The sequence below is a fragment of the Vigna umbellata genome, chromosome 8, assembly GCF_029865625.1.
Source record: "Vigna umbellata cultivar VRB3 chromosome 8, Vumbellata_1.0, whole genome shotgun sequence".
NCBI classification, from domain to species: domain Eukaryota; kingdom Viridiplantae; phylum Streptophyta; class Magnoliopsida; order Fabales; family Fabaceae; genus Vigna; species Vigna umbellata.
The window spans coordinates 30,226,140-30,249,810 of NC_142172.1; the positions used below are offsets into that span (position 1 = coordinate 30,226,140).

The 23,671-nt window shown below is 36.7% G+C and overlaps 2 protein-coding genes and 1 pseudogene across 2 annotated transcripts; 1 reads left to right on the forward strand and 2 right to left on the reverse strand.

Moving 5' to 3' along the window:
• Positions 1-591: 591 nt before the first annotated feature.
• Positions 592-21,828, reverse strand: LOC124838338 (mitochondrial ATP-independent inner membrane protease subunit 2-like). The gene is made up of 5 exons (XM_047313910.2): positions 21,653-21,828; positions 20,145-20,314; positions 2,201-2,384; positions 1,423-1,529; positions 592-1,093 (listed from the first exon to the last, which is right to left on the reverse strand). Exons 1-5 carry the CDS (start codon positions 21,722-21,724, stop codon positions 1,012-1,014), a joined length of 615 nt encoding a protein of 204 aa, XP_047169866.1. The 5' UTR covers positions 21,725-21,828; the 3' UTR covers positions 592-1,011.
• LOC148194444 (uncharacterized) lies at positions 2,418-8,761 on the forward strand (annotated as a pseudogene).
• LOC148194445 (uncharacterized) lies at positions 11,092-13,682 on the reverse strand. The gene has a single exon (XM_088097556.1). The coding sequence runs from the start codon at positions 12,696-12,698 to the stop codon at positions 11,610-11,612; it is 1,089 nt and encodes a 362-aa protein (XP_087953682.1). The 5' UTR covers positions 12,699-13,682; the 3' UTR covers positions 11,092-11,609.
• Positions 21,829-23,671: the final 1,843 nt, after the last annotated feature.

The following is a 23,671-nucleotide window of genomic DNA, read 5'->3' on the forward strand; positions in this document are numbered from 1 at the left end:
CTACTCATAAAAAATTTCTATTTTCTTTGTTAAGCCAAATGAAAACATTTATCACCTTATGGGTCATGAGAGTTCTGAGAAATATTCTTTCATATGTAATTTTTTTTCTAAATAAAAGATTAATATTCTAAATATATGATTTCTAAACAATGTTCTTTAATACTGATAATTTAAAATTAAAAAAAAATGAACGTTAAAACTACACCAAGGGTTAATAATACAACTTATACAACTTCTAAAAGTAATATTTTTTTTTCTTGTTTGGTAATGAAAAAAAATAGTATTAGTATTATCTCTGATACTACCAATATAAGTGAAGATTTAAAGAGCTAATACATTAAAACAACCATATATAAGGTTACATATTAAAAATGCATTTTATTCTCCTTAATGAAGTAAAAACTAAGTTTTAGATGGAAAATGAACGTTTGTGAGTGCACCATTAACCATAAATTGGGAGAAAAAGAGGAAAATAAAATAAAGGAAATAATTTTGAGCGAGTTAAAAACAAGAACATGCTTATGTGCGTGTGATACAGCCAATTTTAACTGAAACGTTCTTTTCCTAAGCTCACTGAGTAGAGAAAATAGATATCAAACAGTATCCCCTTGAAATTCAAAACGTGAGCCCAGTCACACTGGGACTTCACAATTCTACATAATTGTCATCGAGCAACAAAGGAATAGAAAATACCTGAAACCATGATATTTCTAATGGTGCAGCCCTTTGTGGTCTTTAACAAATAGACCAAAATTTAGTCAATTTTAGAGCCAAACCAATGACTTACGAATAGTCCTTGCTTGAACTTAGCTTACAATCATGTTTGTGTTGGGAAGAACGAACCAATCGCCTAAGATGCAGTGCAAAGGATAGCCATATAACATCACCATCCCATTGCAACAATTTTAAAATCATCTACTTTATTCTTCATCTGTGCTTCAAGGAAAATCCACAAGAAGAAACTTGGGAATGCATAAAGTAAAGTAGTTAGTGCTTCCCGGGACAAAAAGCTCAGGTTTTGTGACTCTTTGCCATCTCATCAACATCAAGTTCCACTTCCAACACTGGTGTATCCTTTCGCATGCCAAAATAACTGGTACACCAGTAAAATATGTCAATAATGAGGTTCAGTACATCAGAGGGTCCCAAATTATTTTGGGAATTTCATTTAATTATCCCTAAAGAATAAAAAAATAGTCGGGTCTTTGATCTTGTAAACATTTTGGCATTGGACTCCATAGTTAATTTAAAATGGTTTGAAACTGCCAGAAAAATAACTTCGTGTCAGTTTTAATAACTCCACGAACTCAATTACAAAAATTATAAAAAAATCGAGGACCCAACTGCAATTTTTTTAGTCTAAGGACATAATTGAAAAGATCAACGACATAACAATTAATTAACCTAAGAAATTAAGTTCACCTGTTTTGTACACGGCCATGGTCTACAGCGCTTCGCAGGCAATATATGACTCTTCCTACAATGTCTGTCATCTGAACTGGACCAAATGTTCGACTATCATTCGCTTCCTGCTTTTTGGGTTAGGAGCATTAAAAATTCAATTATTCTAAGTGTTCTACAACCAATTGAGGAGGGAAAAACATTGCAATGTCAAAGAAAAAGGAGTGAATATATGAGGTTTAAACTTAACTATATCCTCAGTTCTCACCGTAACCATACGATGCTACATAGAAAATATTGAGAGTTTGACACTAACCATTAGCAGGAGAACTTTTTTGCCTGATAGAGGTGATTTTGTTTGTCTTCAGGTTACTACCATGGTTATTGTTCAGGAATAAGCAATTTTGGTATTACAAAAAAATGATAAGAATCATCATGAATGAATTAAAACATAGATTGAACATTTCCACTTGAGAAATCCAAGTCGCAAATGATCTCTAAGCTATAGCCATATCATAAACTGAACTGCAAAAGTTACTTAACTGAATTGCCATGGTAAGCTGTGGTCTATTTTCATTATGTTTTGAACAACTATATTATCTACTAACTCATAGAAAATTACTTTAACCAAACCAACCGTTGAAATAAATCTATTTATAATCTAGTTATTAGACTAATTTTACATGCAAATTTCAGAAAATTTAAATAACTACAAGCATGCTCCCATCTTGTTTTCTGCTTTTATATCAATTATAACTCACTGCTTTGACTAAATGATATTTTAATCAAAAACGTTTACCTTCGCTTTCAATTTTTCATTTTCAGCTACAACCCAGCATTGGTCCTTCTCAAGAGTAAAGGGTTCATCATTTTCATCAGTAGAAACCATTTCATAACCTTCAATCGCAGTTAATCTTCTGACTAGGTAGTTATCTGGCTTCTCAGGATCCTTCAAAACCACAACATCTCCTACAAAAACACGCCTGTAAAAGAACCAAGTCCATCACTAACAAACGATGTATATGAATCAAAAAGCTCCAGATGAAAAGGTTCATCATCACTCAGGCTCCATCTTTTGCGGAACTCAAAAAAATAAGAACAAAAACGACAAAGATCTAGTTTCAACATTATGCAAATTGCCAGTCACTAGGCAATCCTTTTGTTTTCCGGAAGGGGTCATCACAACCTAATAACAAAATCCGAAAAATATAAATAATACACATAACCACTCCCCATTATATGCATGAAATTTGTCACACTACTGAAGGGCAACTAATTTATAACATTTGCTAAAACCAACCGAGGCTCTGAAGTATAACTTTACAATCTTCAAGATATCTACATATTCGTAGGTAAAAACCAGCTCAGAACTTTAACTACCAAAGAGTCAGATTGTTGTTACAAAAACATACAGTCAAACACAAACACTAGACTCATTTATCATCTCTGGTGCACGGACACGTCCATCAAGGTAGCGTATCCGTCCTATCTGACACGGATAGGATTACGTATTTAGAGAGTGTCCAGTAATTGGCAATTGAAATCGTGGAGAAAAAGGTGCTTGCACACAATTCTGTTTTCTTTAACCACCGACTTCAGTTTTTCTTTACTTTATTAGAGCGCTTCTATTTTTTTTAGCATCTAACACACAACCACCGAATTTTAATCCTAATATTAACAACCCAGCATAAAATCAGATTTGAACGTTTTCTTTAATTTATTAACCAACGCACGTTCTGTATTTCTTTAAACCGAATTTTCAAATAATAATTACAATAAATAAAAATAATTTAAAATAAGATATAAATTGAAGTTTAAAATATTATTAACAACAAATAAAATATAATAACAGTTTAAAAAAATCATAAAAACTATAAAAATTCTAAAGTTTAAGTATATTTTCTTATTTTGTTTAGGTTGAGAGAATATAATATACAATAAATAGGCAGATAAATAATAACACCCCTACCCTACATGTGATACCACCCTCCATGAGATGCTTATATATGTGACCTATGACTTTTAATTTGTCATTAAAGGTGTAGCAAAGGAAAATTATTTGACGTGACATTCAATTCTTTTATTCTTGTTATTCTAGAAGTGTTTGACGGATTGCATTTATCTCTTCTTTCATCTTCTTTCTAAGGAATTATTTTTTCTTTATTAGACTTTTTCTTCATTATTTTCTACTATTGTTTTTCTTATTATTGATTATTTTTTTACCTCTAAGCAGATGTAGTATTTTATTTATGACTAGGTGAGTTAAAAAATGTCAAAGCCAACACCAAATTCGTTAGTTCTAACTCAAAAATTCAAAGAGAGTTTATTTCAAAAGATGTTCAACAAGTTGATTATGCTTCTTTAGGGACATATGTCAATTTATTAGACAAAAACTGAAGGAGAGGGAGAAACAAGAGATGGTCTTGTCATTTTTGTCAAAAAAAATTGAAAGTTATTACTCTAGAGTAAAAGCTCATTTATTGAAAATTCATGGGTCTGGAATTAGTGTGTGCTCAAACATCACTGAAAAATATTTGGTTGAATTGAAATCGGTTGTTGAATTGGCAGAAAATAGAGTAAAACCTAAGCATGTTCCCATGCCCACCGGAGATGGACAAAAAAAGTAGTTTATTAAAAAGGAGGAAGAGTGGTCCTTTAGAGAGCGCACTCAACATAGAGGACAAAGACAATCTAAATGCTATCATAACTAGAATGTTCTATTCTTCTAGCTGGCCTTTTAACCTTGCAAACCCCTATTATGTGAATTCATACTTGTTTGTTGCAAATCATAATATTAGTGGTTTTATTCCTCATAGATACAATGCATTCAGGACAACCCTATTACAACAAAAGAAAACACATGTTGAGAGGTAACTTAAACCAATTAAATAAACTCGGAACAAAAAAAGGATTAGCATAGTTTTTGATGAATGGACCAATACCAAAGAAGACCTTTAATTAATTTTACAACCACTAGTGAGGGGTTCCTATTTTTTTAAAAGTTGTTGATGGTTCTGATGAAATAAAAGTTAAGCATTACATAGCTAACAAAATGACTAATGTTATTAAAGAAGTAGGGGAAGAAAATGTTGTGCAAGTTATAACAGATAATGCTCCTATGTGCAAAGGTGCTGGAATGATCAGTGAAGGTTTATTTCATTAAGTTTTTTGGACACCTTGTGTTGTGCACACATTGAATCTTGCCTTGAAGAACATATGTGCAACAAATAATATTGAAGGGAATGATGTCATTTATGGTGAATGTAGTTGGATTATAAAAATTATTGACTATGCTTCTTTTATTAGCAACTTTATCATGAACAACTCCATGAGATTTGCCATTTTCAATCGCTTCTCACATTTGAAGTTACTTGTTAATTAAGTACGCTTTGCATCTTTTATAGATGAAAAGATTTAAATTTTTGAAACGTTCATTGCAATCCATGGTTATTAGTGAAGAATGGAGTTCTGATAGAGAGGATGAAGCGGGCAATGCCCAAGCTATTAATGATTTTGTTTTGAATGATGTATGGTAGAACAAAATTACATATATTTTGGCTTTGACTGTGCCTATATATAACATGCTTAAAGCTTGTGATATAGATAGTCCCACTCTTCATTTGGTCTATGAGATGTGGGATACTATGATAGAAAAAAGTGAAGAAAGATATATATATATATATATATATATATATATATATATATATAGGTAGGAAGAAAAGGAAGGAAATGATACATCAACATTTCATGAAGTTGCTTACAATATACTAATAGCAAGGTGGAGTAAAAGTTGCACTCCTCTCCATTGCATGGCTCATTCTCTAAATCCTAGGTAAACGTATCTTATCAATAGTTATTTTTTTTAATAATTCATCTCTAAATTAGAAAGTTACTAATTTTTATAACAATTTTTTTCTGAATTTTTATTCATAGGCATTATAGTGAAGAATGGCTTCAAGAGACTTCAACTAGGATCCTCCCACATGAGGATGAAGGGATTTCTAAGGAGAGGAATAACTGTCTGAAAAAGTTTTTCACAACTATTGAGGATAGAAGAAAGGTTGCACTTGAATATGTTGATTTCTCGTCAAATTCAAATAGCTTTTCTTCTTTTGACTCAATTGAAGATATGTCGATTGGACCCTAAATATTGGTGGGTGATGCATGGTTCTTCTGCCCATCTCCTTCTAAAGCTAGCATTGAAACTTCTTGTGCAACCTTGTTCATCGTCTTGTTGTAAAGAATTGGAGTACCTATTCATTCATTTACTCGTTAAAAAGAAATAAGTTGAATCCTAAAAGAGAAGAAGACTTGCTTTATGTGCATACTAATTGCCACTTTTGGCTATGAAGAATGAAGAATATAACTGTTGGAAGTTCCACATCGACTAGAGATAAGGTCAAATTATAATATATAAGTGAGGTGCAAACCTCACCTTACAAGCCGGTTTTGTGGGGTTGAGTTAGGCTCAAACTCACTTTCTAATATGGTATCAGAGCAGGTTGTCTGAGTCTCTTCTTACTCTGTCTTTGTTGCCGCCGGTGGCGGCGCTGGCCACCGGCGGCCTTAAAAATTTCATCTTTTCTTAAATACCTTAATGAGCAGTCATGTTCTGGTTTCTATCTAGTCTCTAAACCCTAGTTGCTGTCCGCAATTGTCTGGCACTGTTTGCCGCTGTATGGTGTCGCCGTTGCCTGGCGTTGTTTGTCCTTGTCCACTTGGCACTATTTTTCCACTATGAGGAGTTGTCCACATAAGTTTGTCACCATCAACCTTTGTCATTCCGACGTCGTCCGCTAATGCCTGCCACCGACCACCGCCACAGTTTAGTCCAACGACCAATGGATCTGGATCGCCTCCTTGAGCCATGGTCAACCATGCCTGTGTCGAGGGCTAGTTCTCATCCAACCACTGCCACATGCGCCACATCTGTTCAACCTTTGCCGCTGCCGTCTCGTTTTCTCTGGCGAAGTTAGGGGTTTTGTGCGCATCGAGGATTACCCATCCCTGGTTGTCGCTGCCATTTGTCTCGCTGGACCAAAAGAAAAAAATCTCCAAGGAGAGTCAATGCTAGAGACCATTATGATTTTTCACCTTCACGATTTGTCATGGGTGCGTCGTCATTTCCGTCGTTTGGCGTGAGGGGAGTATGTTTCCCACCACTGCAATATGTTTCCAGCCATTGCATGCCCCATCGGTCAGTGATGGTAGTCCCTGCAGTTTTGTCCTTTCAGTCACTGCAAACCCCCATCACCTCGTCAGTCAGTGATGGCAGTCCTTGTAGTTTTGTCGCTTCCAGCCACTACCGGCCCCATCAGTCAATGATGACAATTTAGTCCCTGCAGGCTCCATCAGGCAGTGATGGCAATTTAGTCCCTGCAGGCTCCATCAGGCAGTGATGGCAATTTAGTCCCTGCAGGCCCATCAGTGAGGGATGGCAATTTAGTCCCTGCAAGCCCCATCAGTCAGTAATGGCAATTTAGTCACTGTAGTGAGGGGAGTATGTTTCCAGCCACTAGTTAGACACTAGTCAGAGGCCCCAACAAGTCAGAGATGACAGTCCCTGCTTTTAGCCACGCAGGCCCCAATTAGTCAAAGATGGCAGTCACTGCAGTTTTGTCTCTTTCAGCCACTGCTCAATTAGTCAGAGATGGCAGTCCCTGCAGTTTTGTTGCTTTCAGCCACTGCAGGCCCCAACTAGTCAGGGATAGCAGTCCCTTCATTTTTGTCGCTTTTAGCCATGCAGGCCCCATCCTTACTTAATGGCAATCTAGTCTTTACAGTTTGTCGTTGTCTACCACTCATCATTCACTTTTGATGGAAATCAACTTTGTCAAAGTCATCCTACTTGAAGGTTCATGATGCTAGATGAAGTTTCGTGGTTGTCCAATATTATTCTCCATAAGCTTAAGAGGAGTCTCTTTGGTTATGCTGGTTTGTGAGTCCATTTTTGTTTATAGACATTCTCTTGATGGTCTGAAGCATATGTGCATCTTGTTCGAAGCCAAAGTTACCATGTCTATTGTCTCGACATTCGAGACAAGTTCATTTTGTTGGAGTGAGTTTATTTATTCCAAGCTTGGTACATTACATACAATTTGTATGCTAAGGGGAGTGTTAGAATATTTACCCTAATTATCATGATTATATTGTGTCTAAAGTTAACTTATTTATCATGATTATATTGTGTCTAGAGTTACCCTATTTATCATGATTATATTGTGTCTAGAATTACCCTATTTATCATGATTATATTCCTAATAATCATGATTATATTGTGTCTAGAGTTACCCTTTTTATCATGTATTTTGTATCAATTTATTTTTATAAATAGAAGATTATGAGAGGGCTCAATTAAGCCCTCAAGAATTATTTTATATTTTCAATCTCAATATGGTATCAGAGCCATGGTTAGAGCCTATCCTAGCGAGTTCTAAGTGGGCATTCTATTCTTCTATTCCACCCGCTATCGGGCCATTATCGGACCACCCAATTTCTACTATCACGCACGAGATGTCTATACCTCGGCGTGAAGGGGGTGTGTTGGAAGTTCCACATCGACTAGAGATAAGGCCAAATTATAATATATAAGTGAGGTGCAAACCTCACCTTACAAGCCGGTTTTGTGGGGTTGAGTTAGGCTCAAACTCACTTTCTAATAATAACCAATGGTGCCTCTTCCCCAATATTATAGTGATCAGTAAGGCTATAAATGTTACTCTCTTGATACTAATTTTTCCACTGATGCCATGGTCTTTTAAAGTCTCCCATTTCTATTCCTCATCCTCCTCTGTAGGCCTTATAGGTTTATCATCATAGATCCCACACGACTATTGATGACCCTCCAGAAGCCCCTACTGAATCCCTTTTCCTGCTGCATTGGATAAATATCCAAGAGATAACCTCCCCATTGCCCTCAGAAGGTTCTTGTTATTCCCATTCAATTTATAACTATGTCAATTATCATTGTTTTCTACACCATATTGTGCTCCTGTATCCTCCTTGTAGGTTTTTTTTTCCTAACACTGCCATAGTCAGTTTTACACCCAAGAAATGGTGGAAGAGAACCGTACTGAATGCTAACAGTCCTTGGGAATTGGTCCCTTCTCCTCAAGCTAAATCCTTTTACTTATCATTGGATTTACAATATGAAATTTGGCCCTAGGTGGATCACCTTAAGACTCGTCTGGTTGCTATGGACACTCAAGCTTATGGTCAAAATATCATCCTAATCCCTTTTTTCTAGTTGCCAAGATGCCATTTGTTCACCCATTATCTAATCCATGGCTGTTAAGCGTTCCTGGCCTTTGTTTTAGCTTGATATTAAAAATGCCTTCATAGTAAGACTTGAGATTAAAACTGACAAAATATATTCTTGAGGGCTTGACAGATCCCTCTCATTATCTTCTATATATATTGAAAACGCAAGAGTACATGGAACATCAAGAGTCTGCACTAGACCTCTAGGTACAGAATTAGGTACGACTCATTAAATGGTCTAGCAGACAAGCCTTATTTATTCTAACACTCCCCCTCAAGCTGGAGCATACAGATTGTATGTACCAAGCTTGGAACAAATAAACTCAATCCGAGGTCCCCTTAATGACTTAGTCAACACATCTGCGAGTTGATCATTTGTTCCAATAAACTCGGTACATATTTCTTTTGACAATAACTTTTCCTAAACAAAATGACAATCAATTTCTATATGTTTAGTTCTCTCGTGAAACAGTGGATTTGATGGTGAAGAGCAGCTTGGTTATCACAATACATCTTCATACTCTGGATGTCACAGAAGCTAAGCTCTCGAAGGAACTGCTTCACCCATATAAGTTCACATGTTAGTGACGCCATTGCCCTATATTCAGCTTCAGCTGTTGATCGAGCCACTACATTCTGTTTCTTACTTTTCCATGAGATAATGTTTCCTCCAAGGAAAACACAATATCCAGTAGTAGATCATCTATCAATAGGAGAACCTGCCCAATCGGCATCACAATATCCTGATACCTGAAGGCTTCCTTTTTCTTCATATAATCGTCCTTGTCCGGGAGCCTTTTTCACATACCTTAGAATGTGAATGATAGCATTCCAATGGCCAACACATGGAGCTTGCATAAACTGACTAACCACTCCAACTACAAAAGATAGATTCGGCCTTGTAATAGTGAGATAGATTAGTTTTCCAACTAGCCTCCTATATCTCTCCGGGTCGGAGAAATACTCACCTTCTCCTGTTGTTAATTTTTGATTTGGGTCCATAGGACTGTCAACCGGTCTACAATCAATCATGCATGTTTCTTGCAAAATATCCAAAGCATACTTCCTTTGGGAGATTACAACTCCATCTTTTGACTGAGCTACTTCAATGCCTAAGAAGTATTTGAGGCTTCCAAGATCCTTGGTTTGGAAATGTCTACACAAGTACTCCTTCAATTGAGATATTTCAGCAGTATCATTTCCTGTAATGACTATATCATCAACATATACTATTAAGTAAACACATTTCCCGAGAGACGAATGATAATAAAAGATTGAATGATCTGCTTCACTGCGTTTTAGCCCAAATTTTTGAACAATGGAGTTGAATTTTCCAAACCAAGCACGTGGTGATTGCTTGAGCCCATATAGAGATCGGTGCAATTTGCAAACCATACCAGACTCCCCCTGAGCAACAAACCCAGGAGGTTGCTCCATATAAACTTCTTCCTCAAGATCACCATGGAGAAAGGCATTTTTGATATCCAATTGATGAAGTGGCCAATGACGAATTGTTGCCATTGCGAAGAAAAGACGAATGGTAGTCATCTTGGCCACGGGAGAAAAGGTGTCACAATAATCAAGGCCATAAACCTGAGTGTATCATTTCTGAGAGCAATGGGCTAACCAGAATCATCTTCACCAAGAGGCGGGGCAAGAGGCAGTGAGGGAGAAGAATCTGAAGGAGGAGATCCACCATTTTCTGGAAGAGGACTACCCATCAGGGTACTGTGTTGGAAGATATAAATATGTGGAGAGGAAGGTTCGGGAGGACCTTGAGCATGACTTGGATTGACTGAGATATTGGAGATATTGGACTCAACCACTGGAAGTGGAAGGACCTGTTGGAGGATATGAACATCTTGAATAGATGGAGAGAAGAAAGGTGTCTGTTCAAAGAATATAACATTGGCAGACATGTAGTACTTCTTGGTTTCAGGAGAGTAACACCGATACCCTTTTTGAAGCCGAGAATAGCCTAAAAAGACACATTTGATCGCACGAGCGGAGAGCTTGTCTAGCCCGGAGACATGTCGTGAACAAAACATACACAACCAAAAACTCGAGAAGGGGTGTGAAAGAGAGGATCATTGGGAAAGAGAATGGAGAAAGGGACTTTATTATTGAGAGAGGAGGAGGGCATCCTATTAATAAGAAAACATGCAGTTAAGATGGTATCCCCCTAGTGATGAACAGGAATATGGGCACCAAGCAAAAGGGTACGAGCAGTTTCAACCGAGTGTCTATTTTTTCTTTCGGCTATACCGTTTTGCTGGGGTGTATGAGGACAAGTGGACTGATGCAAAATACCATGGGAGCTAAGGATTGCAGAAAAAGTGGATGAGAAATACTCTTTAGCATTATCACTTCTTAAGATTTTAATTACTTGACCAAATTGGTTCTTGATTTCATTCAAAAAGGATGTGAAGATGGGTAACAATTCAGAGCGATCTTTCATTAGATAAACCCAAGTACATCTAGAATACTCATCAATAAATGTAACAAAATACCTAAAACCAAAAGAAGAGCGCGACTAGGTCCCCAGACATCAGAATGAATAATAGAAAAACTAGAATTACACATTGATTGAGACCTTTTAGGAAAGACAGATCTAACATGTTTTCCTAGTTGACAAGACTCACATTCTAAAGTCTGAAGACCACTAAGTTCAGGACACATCTTTTTTAACTTTGACAAGTGAGGATGGCCAAATCGGTCATGTAACACTTTAGGGGGAAGAGCTGCAACACAGGATACCCGTGGACGAGATCCAAAATGGTATGAACCTCCAGCTTCATATCCTTCTCCAATCTGTCTCCCCGAGCCACGCTCCTGTATAACAAAAGATTTTGAATCAAAAGTTATTGAACAATGTAACATTTTGGTTAACTGACTTAAGGAAATTAAATTGAATGGACAGTTAGGGACAAAAAGAACAGATTTCAGAGTTAGAGAGGGAGACAGGGAGACTTGACCGACTCCCTTTGAACAAGTTCTAGAGCCATTAATAAATGAGGTTTTTCTTGGAGGAAAAGGGTTGAGAACAATGAGGTATTACCAGAGATGTGATCAAAAGCACCCGAATCAATTACCCATGAATTTTGACCTTCCATGGATTGAGAAATGCAAGTTGTGGATGTACTTGGGGATTGAGATGATTGTGCCAAGCTGTTAGACTTTAATCGCAGATACTCTTCATACTCTTCCTCAGTGAACTTGGAGTTGGAAGTGGGAGTTTCAGCCTTAGAGATATTGGCTGTTTTTGAAGGAAAACCATGCAGGGAGTAGCAGTTTTCTTGGGTGTGACCCACCCTCTTACAGTAAGTGTACTGTGGACGTCCCCGACCTCCACGTCCTCCTCCTCTAGTGTCACGTCCTCCTCTTCCTCGCGTGGCAACCATGACAGATGGTTCCATTGTTTCACGAGCTTCCTGAGATTGAGGCACTGGAACACGAAGAAGACATGTGGTCAAGGCTTCCAAGGAAGGGACCTCATGACTTGTCAAAAGTTGATCTCTGATATGATTCAAATTTGGATGCGAAGCACGGAGGATCATCACCATATAATACTTGTCAAGCTTCTTCTTGATGTCTTCCGAAGATTCCACTTCCAAGAACATTCTCAACTCTTCCACAGCTGCTTGGGCTTCAGTCATGAAGGAGACCATATCATGGTCTGTCATTTTGAGACATGCAAGCTTGTTTGTTGTATCATAGAGACGTTGAATATCATTAGCATAAATGCTTTGAGCTTTCTTCCAAAAAGAGTGACACGTTTTGAAGGCTCTAAGAGATATCAAAAGTCGAGGCTCCACAGATTGCCACAATAGGGCACACAATTGGAAATCTGCTTGTTTCCATTGTTCAGCTTTTTCAGAAGGTACTTGGCTTCCATCCTGCTCAAGGTGGTCATAATGTCCTTGACCGAGGAACCACATTTCCACGGCAGCAGACCAAGACAGATAATTCTTTCCGTTTAGCTTTTCGGAAGTAATTGAGGGACTTCCAGAGAAAGAAAGAACACTTCCAGACGCCATTCTTGATAAAAATAGGAGAAGGAAAAGCGCGACAGTGAGGAACCAGAAAACCCTAGAGGGTTTCTTAGGGTTTTCTTCAAGGGGAGCTTCTGAACTTCACTAAGGTAAGGTTTTGAGGGTCAGAACAGAGAGAGAAGGCTCAGGTGATAACTATGGAGGTGTCACGGTGACTTTCCGACGGGCAGAGGGCGGCGCGTGAACAGTACGCGCCTGTTCGCAGCGCACAAAGAAACTGCGCGTGGTGGAGCGCGGAGGAGAATCAGACTCTGGCACCGGTGGGGGTGGTCGTCGCGTGAAGAGACGAACCAGATCCCATGGTCGCCAGACGGAACAGTGACAGCGAAAGGCGGACAGCGGCGGACAGATGCGAGATGGCAGAGAACCAAGTTGAAGAGCTTCAAATTGCAATTGACAGCTGCAGATAGTGACAAGACAACCGCGGACAACGGCAAAGGGCACCAGACAGATGCGAACAACAATGACAATGCTGGTGGACAACCCAGGACAGAAACCAGAGCAGGATGAACCCGCTCTGATACCAACTTGAGATTAAAACTGATAAAATATATTCTTGAGGGCTTGTCAGATCCGTCTCATTATCTTCTATATATATTGAAAACGCAAGAGTACATGGAACATCAAGAGTCTGCACTATACCTCTAGGTACAGAACTAGGTACGACTCATTAAATGGTCTAGCAGACAAGCCTTAATGATGATATATAACAGTAATTATTCTAACAGTAAGTTTCATGAGAAGATTTGGGGAGCAAACTCCAAGTTTTATTTCTCACAATGAGTCTCACTCAGTTTGTAAACTCAGTCACTCTTTTCATAGCATAAAGTAATCTTGTAATCAAATAGTTTCGTACAATTTGAAGTGATTCTATTCGTTCAATCTTTTATATGTATAATTCTCTAAGAAAATGCATCTATTTTGGTTGTTAATGTTAATGACATTTCCATACCTAGAGATGCTCAGAACAGTGCCAAGAATCTAATGCAACACTTATTTCATCGCTTTCAAAACCAGAGATAAAGGCACAAAAAATTTTATGTATTGAAGTAGCTTGGTCTAACTCTATTGTCGTTTTGTTTCTCAAAAAAAAGTATATGACAATGTAATGGATAATTCTTGTGGAACTTTGCCTCCTAGATAATAAACCACCAGAGACTATATTATGGACCCTACTATCAAGCTTTGCAAGTTAAGGGAAGTTGTTGACTGATCCAATAAGGTATCTCTTAAAAAGTAGACTTTAAGCTTAATTCAACCTTATAAAATCAACTAATAAGGTGAGGTTTGCACTCACTTACATATTATAACTTACTACTAAAAAGAAAGAAATATCTGTTGAAAAGTTTCCATACATACCTTTTTGACAATATTTGTTGGACAACATACACCCCCATGCTAAGTACTCTACATCTCAAGCAGAAGACTAGATATTTGTAGGTCGATAGTATCCAATTGCAAGTAGTACTATAGGTCCAACAAACATTGATAAGTTAAGCTCTGATACCATCTTAGAAAGTAGACATTAAGTCTATCTTAGTCTCACAAAATCGGCTTACTAAAGTGAGATTTGTGACCACTTATATATTTATAATTTACTTATATCTCTAGTCAATGAGGGATCTTTGAGACACCCCTACACACCATGGACATCAAGCATGGGAATAGAGGAGAGTCCAAGAGTTCGTGTCATGAAGGTCTAACAAACCTTGACAGGAAAATCATTATGAGCTTTGATACTATCTTATAAAATGAACTTTCAATTTAACTCAACCTTACAAAACAGACTTGTAAAGTGAGATTTTCACTCACTTATATACTCCAAATTTCATCATATCTCTAGTCGATACAAGATCTCCAACAATATCATAGACTAGTTAGTGGTTGGTAAGTTAACTTACCACCTTCGCTCAAGACATTTCCTTTGTTGTTTCAAATTTTCATGATGAGTTAACCTCTGCCATCTCCTTGTGATAATGAATGGGATTCAGCCATTTGCATTTTGAGTTATGACAATGAGTCTCTTAGTCAAGGTTAACTGTATGAGAATATTGGTTACTCACAATAACTCTTACCTTACAAACCAACTTTGTTGGGTTGAATTAGACTCTAAGTCCAAATTCTATGAAATAACATTATATTCCACTGCTTATCTTCATTATATTGAATAGATGTTGATTAGTAACTGCACCAAATCTAAATGCTTCAACTTGAGGGGGATGTTAATTTATATCAGTAGTTTGGGCCCATTAGCACATTCTAAACATGTAAGTATGTACGTACACTGTTGCAATACTAACTATTCAAAATAAATGAAAGTTTTCTTAATCGTATCTATCTCTCTTTCTACCGTCATCATATGTATTATACGTGCCAAAAGTAAATGAAGTTTTGGCAAATGATAATTATACAAGCCAACCTTAGGATATGGCCTTATTTACTATAATTAACTTATACTGAATATTTCCTTAAGATATGGCCTTATTTACTATAATTATTTCCCGCTCATCCTAACTGTTGTCTTAGTTAAGATAGTCACTCTTCAACCGATCGGCTCTAGCTCTTCACCGTCTTCCACCGTTCGGCTTGCTTCCCTTTGCCTCCTACCGTTCTCTCCCTTGTCTCCTACTGTTCGGATCCTCTGCCTTCTATCCTATCACCCAATATCCTATCATTACACCCCGCTGCAGAACAACCTTGTCCCCAAGGTTGGAACCAGGGAGCTTCATCTCATGGCTCTTCTTCAATTCAGGTCTGGAGGTTTGGGTTGTAGCAATTCCTCCTCGTCCTCCGCCAATATCACCACTCTCAAACTCCTGTCCAGGCAGTGGTGACCAGGACCGAAGGTCCCCTACACCTGATACACCTTCCCTCCTCTCTCCGTTTCAGGGCTTCTGAATAAGGCATATTCCTAGTGTTTCTCCCATTATTATCACTACCCTCCTTCCGTACTGACCCCACACTCTTGGCGACTCCCGATCGGCTTGGGTTATAGTGATTGGCTTCGGACTGCTCAGCGAGTCCCGATCGGTTTTCCCCTGCAACTTCCGCTTGGCTTTGGTTATGTCAATCGGTCTCCATCCTCGCTACTGTACCGCTCGGTTTCCCCCAGGACTGATTCTTCCTCATACTTCCGGCTCCAATCTTTGCGCCACCGTGAATCTCCTCCACGTCCCTTGCCATTCTCATGGCGACCATCAGCTTTTGCGGATCAAGCAATCGTACGCAGTTACGAATCCCCTCCTGTAACCCTACCATTAAGTACCCCATCAACTGTTCCTCGGGCACTCCCTTCGTCTGTCCCACCAAGACTTCAAAATCTTGGATGTACTCTTCCACGGATCCCGATTGCTTACTAGTTGCCAACCTTTTGAAGATTGACCCCCGGTTTCTTCCTCCAAATCGTATCATTATCTCCTCCTTCAGACCCGCCCACGAGCGGTCATTGGTCTGCTCCCTCCAAAATCTGAACCAGTATCGGACACTTCCCTCCATACTGATGTAGGCTAGGTGCACCTTTTCTTCCTTGGACACTTCTTGCAGTTCAAAAAATTTATCAGCCCTATTGATCCAATTTAACGAATCACTCCCCTCAAACGTGGGTAACTCTACCATTTTCCTCCAATTTGGTTGCTCTTGCGCATCACTCTCTTTCACGCCTTCATCTTCATCCCGTCGGTCCCTCCTTTTCCCGTTGACAGACCCCTAGCTTCCATCCGATTTACCATCTAGTGATCGGTCTCAGCCCCCCATCATCCTCATCAATTCTTGGAAGTTTTTTTGCATTGTCGCCTCCAACGTCCCTATGGATAGCTCCACGTTCTCCAGCTTCAGCCCCATGCTCTATAGTTGCCCTTCGACTGCATTCATTCTTCCTTCGACCGCATGCATTCTTCCCTCCATGACGTTGTTCACTCCTCTCAACCGGATCCAGAAGTTCCCTCTTGACAATCCAGTAGGTTCTTGATTACTTCTTGATCCCGCAGCGCTCCCTTGACGATCCGACAGTTCCCTCCATCACGCCCTTTTCTCCTCTCTATCGGATCTGGCAGGTCGGACCAATTGTTATGTATCCGAGTGGGAGACGTAATTAAGAACGATCACAATAGGTAGAAAAGAATATGACTGAATGATAATGAATGAATGAATTTCTTTTATTGATGGTAATATCAAAGAAAGTGTTAGAATATTTATCCTATTTATCATGATTATATTGTGTCTAGGATTACCTTATTTATCATGATTATATTGTGTCTAAGGTTACCCTAATTATCATGATTACATTGTGTCTAGAGTTACCTTATTTATCATGATTATATTGTGTCTAGAGTTACCTTATTTATCATGATTATATTGTGTCTAATAAAGTTACCCTAATTATCATGTACTCTTGTATCAATTTATTTTTATAAATAGAAGATTACGAGAGGGATCAATTAAGCCCTCAAGAATTATTTTATAGTTCCAATCTCAAGTGGTATTAGAGCAGGTTGTCTGAGTCTCTTCCTACTCTGTCTTTGTTGTCGCCGGTGGTGGCGCTGGCCCCGGCGGCCTTAAAAATTTCATCTTTTCTTAAATACCTCAATGAGCAGTCATGTTCTGGTTTTTATCTAGTCTCTAAACCCTAGTTGTTGTCCGCAATCGTCTGGCACTGTTTGCAGCTGTCTGGTGTCGTTTGCAGTTGACTGGCGTCGTTTGTCCTTGTCCACTTGGCACTATTTTTCCACTATGAGGAGTTGTCCACATAAGTTTGTCACCATCAACCTCTGTTTGCTGTCATTCCAACGTCGTCCACTATTGCCCGCCACCGACCACCGCCACAGTTTAGTCCAACGACCAATGGATCTGGATCGCCTCCTTAAGCCATGGTCAACCATGCCTATGTCGAGGGCTAGTTTTCATCCAAGCACTGCCACATGCGCCACATCTGTTCAACCTCCGTCGCCGCTGTCGTCTCGTTTTCTCTGGCGAAGTTAGGGGTTTTTAGCGCATCGAGGAGCGTGACCCATTCCTGGTTGTCGCTGCCATTCATCTCGTTGGACCAAAAGAAAAAAAATATTCTTTGTTTCAGCATTGTTCCTTAGCCTCTTTAATGTGTGTTTAGCTTTGCATATTGTAGCAGTTGTGATGTTTCTGATGGCTTGTGAAATTTATTTACAAGTCTCCAAGGAGAGTCAATGCTAGAGACCATTATGATTTTTCACCTTCACGATTTGTCATGGGTGCGTCATCATTTTCGTCATTTTCCGTGAGGGGAGTATGTTTTCCGCCATTGCAATATGTTTCCAGCCACTGCATGCCCCATCGGTCAGTGATGGTAGTCCCTGCATTTTTGTCCTTTCAGTCACTGCAAGCCCCCATCACCTCGTCAGTCAGTGATGACAGTCCTTGTAGTTTTGTCGCTTCCCACCACTACAGGCCCCATCAGTTAGTGATGACAATTTAGTCCCTGCAAGCTCCATCAATGAGAGATAGTATGTTTCCAGCCACTAGTTAGACACTAGTCAGAGGCCTCAACAAGTCAGAGATGACAGTCCCTGCTTTTAGCCACTGTAGGCCCCAATTAGTCAAAGATGGCAGTCCTTGCAGTTTTGTCACATTCAGCCACTGCAGGCCCCAATTAGTCAGAGATGGCAGTCGCTTTCCGCCATTGTAGACCCCAACTAGTCAGGGATAGCAGTCCCTGCATTTTTGTCGCTTTTAGCCATGCAGGCCCCATCCTTACTTGATGGCAATCTAGTTTTTGCAGTTTGTCGTTGTCTACCACTCATCATTCACTTTTAATGGAAATCAACTTTGTCAAAGTCATCCTACTTGAAGGTTCATGGTGCTAGATGAAGTTTAGTGGTTGTCCAATATTATTCTCCATAAGCTTATGAGGAGTCTCTTTGGTTATGCTGGTTTGTGAGTCCAATTTTGTTTATAGACATTCTCTTCATGGTCTGAAGCATATGTGCATCTTGTTCGAAGCCAGAGTTACCATGTTTATTGTCTTGACATTCGAGACAAGTTCATTTTGTTGGAGTGAGTTTATTTATTCCAAGCTTGGTACATTACATACAATTTGTATGCTCCAGCTTGAGGGGGAGTGTTAGAATATTTACCCTATTTATCATGATTATATTGTGTCTAGGATTACCTTATTTATCATGATTATATTGTGTCTAAGGTTACCCTATTTATCATGATTACATTGTGTCTAGAGTTACCCTATTTATCATGATTATATTGTGTCTAGGATTACCTTATTTATCATGATTATATTGTGTCTAAGCTTACCCTATTTATCATGATTACATTGTGTCTAGAGTTACCTTATTTATCATGATTATATTGATTATATTGTGTCTAGAGTTACCTTATTTATCATGATTATATTGTGTCTAATAAGGTTAGACTAATTATCATGTACTCTTGTATCAATTTATTTTTATAAATAGAAGATTACGAGAGAGATCAATTAAGCCCTCAAGAATTATTTTATAGTTCCAATCTCAAGTGAAAGCAAATAATAACTGGGAGCATAACCTCCTTCAGTCACTAGAGAGCATAACCTCCTTTAAAAAAACTCAATAATCAAAAGCATAACCCTAACAATAGCCTTTAGCTTTATTTATACTAATTATTTCCCTAGAATATAATTCTATTTAGTATAATTAACTTATATTAAATATTTCCATAGAATATAATTCTATTTACTATAATTAACTTATACTAAATATTTCCCTAGGATATAATTCTATTTACTATAATTAACTGAATATTTCCCTAGGATATATCTCTATTTACTATAATTAACTTATACTGACTATTTCCCTAGGATATGGCCTTATTTACTATAACTATTTCCCGCCCATCCTAACTGTTATCCCAGTAAGGATAGTCACTCTTCAACCGATCAGCTCTAGCTCTTCACCGCCTTCCACCGTTCGGCTTGCTTCCCTTTGTCTCCTACCGTTCGGCTCCCCTGCCTTTTATCCTATCACCCAATATCCTATCAAACACTATATGTTTTTTTCCTTTCAACATTTAAATTTTAAATATCTATGTCTATACCATTCAGCTGTCCTGGATGGACCCAGCACCTAAATGGTGCTATTTCATGTTGTCCAGATAATAGGGGTAAACTATAATTTCACAAGAAAAAGGTCTTTTAAGAATTCAGTGGATATACGACGGACCAATTGTAGGAAAAGTGGGAGTCTATCTTAACTGACGTTGAAAAGAAAATAAGTGACTAAAACAATTTCTAAGCAACAAGGGTTGCAAAGATATCCAAAAAGATGACACCATATCACGACTCTAAGCAAGGTAAAGCAAATAGTAGCCATTTATGTTATATATCTATTTCTAAAAGGCCCACATCAAACAACTAGCAATAACAGTCAAACAAAAGGAGAGTGTTTTTATATTAGATGAATATGAAATTACGTTGGGTCTGCAGTTGGCAATTTCCGAACAAGAGTTACCGCTTTTCCATCAATAGCAGGGGCCATCTCCTCTCCTTTATTCCAGTGCAAGTACGTCATCCTTCCTTGAAAGAAGTTTTTCCAAATCATGTCCCTTGCCTCTTTGTCTGATATGTTACCTCCTTTATAGTTCTGTTCAAATTAAACATAGAATACAATCGTTCAAAATGATACCCCATATTTAATATCTAAATTAGCTGAAATATGCTTAAGTCTTCAAAGAATTATTTCCCAATTGTCCCCTCAGATAATCATTTTAATTTCAAATAGCATAGGTTCAACAGATACATTGTAAACGGAGAAAAGAGAGAACATGTGTATAAGACTATGAACAATTGTCATGTTGCGTTACAAGACAGTGACTTAATACTTCTATTTTCTTAATATTAAAATTCCACAGCAAATGCAAGAGTGATACAAGTTTCAACTAGAACAAGCCTAACCAAATATTATCCTAGTATTCTTTTAACAGATCCCGAGTAACCCTTGACTATTCTATTTATTATTTTTTACAACGAACAACTAAAAGAAAGAGAGTTCCCCAAGACAGTGACTTAATTGTACCGCAACAATTGTCATGTTGAGGTACAAGACAATGACTTAATACTCCTATTTTTTTCATATTAAAATTCCACAGGTACAAGTTTCAACTAGAACAAGCCTAGCCCAATATCATTCCTTACCAAATATTATTCCTAGTATTCTTTTAACAGATCCCATTTAACCCATGACTATTCTATTTGTTATTTTTTACAATAAACAACTAAAAGAAAGAGAATCCCCAAATCAAAAGAACATAAGGAAATTACATAAATGCAGAGAAATGGATAGGATGAAAAACCAAAAGAATATTCTTTTCAAGATAAAAGCATATCTTGAAAATCACATGTAATCCAACTATACAGCAAAAGGTAAAAAACAAAAAAATAAAAGACAAGGCAGGTTATGATTTCCTCTTATCCAAGACAGTTTAGAGATAAAGGTAAACTTATTCACTTTCTTGTGATAAATAAAATGTAAACTTCTCAGATTTGATATTTCAACTACCATTATATGGTCAATGACAGACAAAATGAACTGACAAAAAGATCTCTTTGCAAATAAACAACACGGGTATTATTAGAAGAATTAAGAGAAGGACATTGTGATAGACCCAAATTACAAAAGTTTCTCGTCAGCATTGCCCAGTTGAAGACTTAAACAGCAAAGTAGTTTTAAATGTACTAGTAACGAGTAATTCCCACTAACAATCACTAAAAGAAACATTCTTGAAATGTACTAATAAGTTCAAGATGGCAGATTTTATCATCATGCCTAAAGTCTACCCATATAAACTCGCATTCATTAACAAGAACCAGTTCTGAGATCACCCTAACATGGCCTACGAATATGATCTGCAAGACTGGACCTAAATGAAAGCATAACAAATACACAGAACATCAGAGAGAAAATGAAAGAGGGAAGAAGGACCTTCCAGCCGAGGGAGACGGAGTAATCGACTTTGTGGGCAATATAGCGAAACCATGTCGATAGCGAAACCATTGCAGGGTGCAGACGGAGTTTAATTGTGTCAGAACCAGAACGCAGCAGAAGAGGCGCCACTGCTTCTCTTCTTCTCCTCTAATAAACCCCAAAAAGAATTTCTCGCTATTTCTTGATATCAAGCATTTTGCATTTACCGAATTTTTTTTTCAAAATAATAATAATAATAACTTCAAAAAAAATAAGAATAACATTAATATATTATTTAGGAAAGAGGACAGTTTTATGATTTTTTTCTTTTCCGTACTTGAGACTAAAATGTATTTCTTTTCTCTTATATAGTTCAGATGTTTGTATTTTTTTTTAAGTTTGAAACGATAGAAAATTATATCTTGAATACATTGTGATTATCAAAATAGTTGAAGAATGAGTATTTCAAATTTAAATAATTATATAAATTATTTTATTTTTATCTTAAAATAAGAATTAAAAAATCTTACACGATTAAATTAGTATTTAAAAAAATATTTCATGTTTTATCTACATAAAATACAAATATTGAAAAACAAATCACTTAAGTCTTTTAAAAAATATTGTAACTAAGAAACATAAAAATAAATAAATAAAAATTAATATTTAATTTATACTTATGTTATTTAATTCATTTTCAGTTATGCTCAGGTCTTCTTTATAGAATTTATAATTATATTACTTAATTTATTTCTATGCATTGTCATATTTATTGAATTTATAATTATGTGTATTTAATTTATTTTCAATTATGCATTTATATATTAATCTTTATTTTTTGTTATTTTATTTGGTTGATATACTCACTCACATCAAATTATTTATAGAAAGTTTTTGTTTTATTTTTATTTTTTGTTGTTTAAACATCTTATTTTATAATTCAAAAAAATACATATAAAATAGTAATAAAATATAAAGTAAAAAATATTTTTTTTATTTGATAAAACTTCCAAAAAAATAAAATTGCATGCTATATTATTATTTTTATATTATTTGTATCTATTTAGATTATGTGTGTAGATTATTAGTCAACACAAACATGACATCATTTAATAGTCATCACGTTATGATCTTTGAAAATGTGAAAAAGTATGTTGTTTGAGAAAGAGTAATAGGTTTTCTTCCAATGAGTTGAGACAAGCTAATGTATAAGTATTTGTGTTTAGAAATTCACAATTTAATATTGTACTGCATAATGAAATGGAAGGTAAGAACCATTGTGTCTAAGAAAATATTTATTAAGTAGTTAAATATCTAGATAATTCAAAGCTTACTCATGTACGAGTGTATGTGTTTTGAAAATCACCAAGTTTATACTCTATTGTATAGTGAAATGGAAGATAAAGATCATAGTGGGGTCTAAGAAAATATTTACAAAGTAGGTAGATATGTAGATAATTCAAAGCTTTTTAATTACTTGGATGTTCTCCACTTTGTGGAAGTGTGTAAAGTTGGTCATCACTTTTAAAAAAGTTTCAACTTACATTATCGACATGTCATTATGTGTGTTTTTTTTCTAAAATAAATTATAAAAATATTGTTGTCACCTATTAGGTTAATGGTGTGACACATAACCCTATCAGTGTCACGTGACAGGATACTACCGTGTGACAATATTAGTGTTTAGTGTCATTGTTTTGATTTGAATTTAGTCTTTATGTATGTCTTTTTTATTTAATTTAGCTCAATTTTTTCTCAAAATGGAATAATATTATCCATCTCCAAATTAAGACAAAATTTATTATTTGTATAAATATTATATTCATATTCTTATTTAAAAAATTTTAACATATTACATTATTGTATATTATTAACCCATGTTTATCAATAATGACTTTAACCAATAAATTTTAATATAAATATTAGTATAACATTTATACAGATAATAAATTTAATTCCAATTAAAAGATGACAAAATTTATTATTTATATAAAATATATTCATTAGTTTATTCTTATGAAAAAACATGGTTTAATA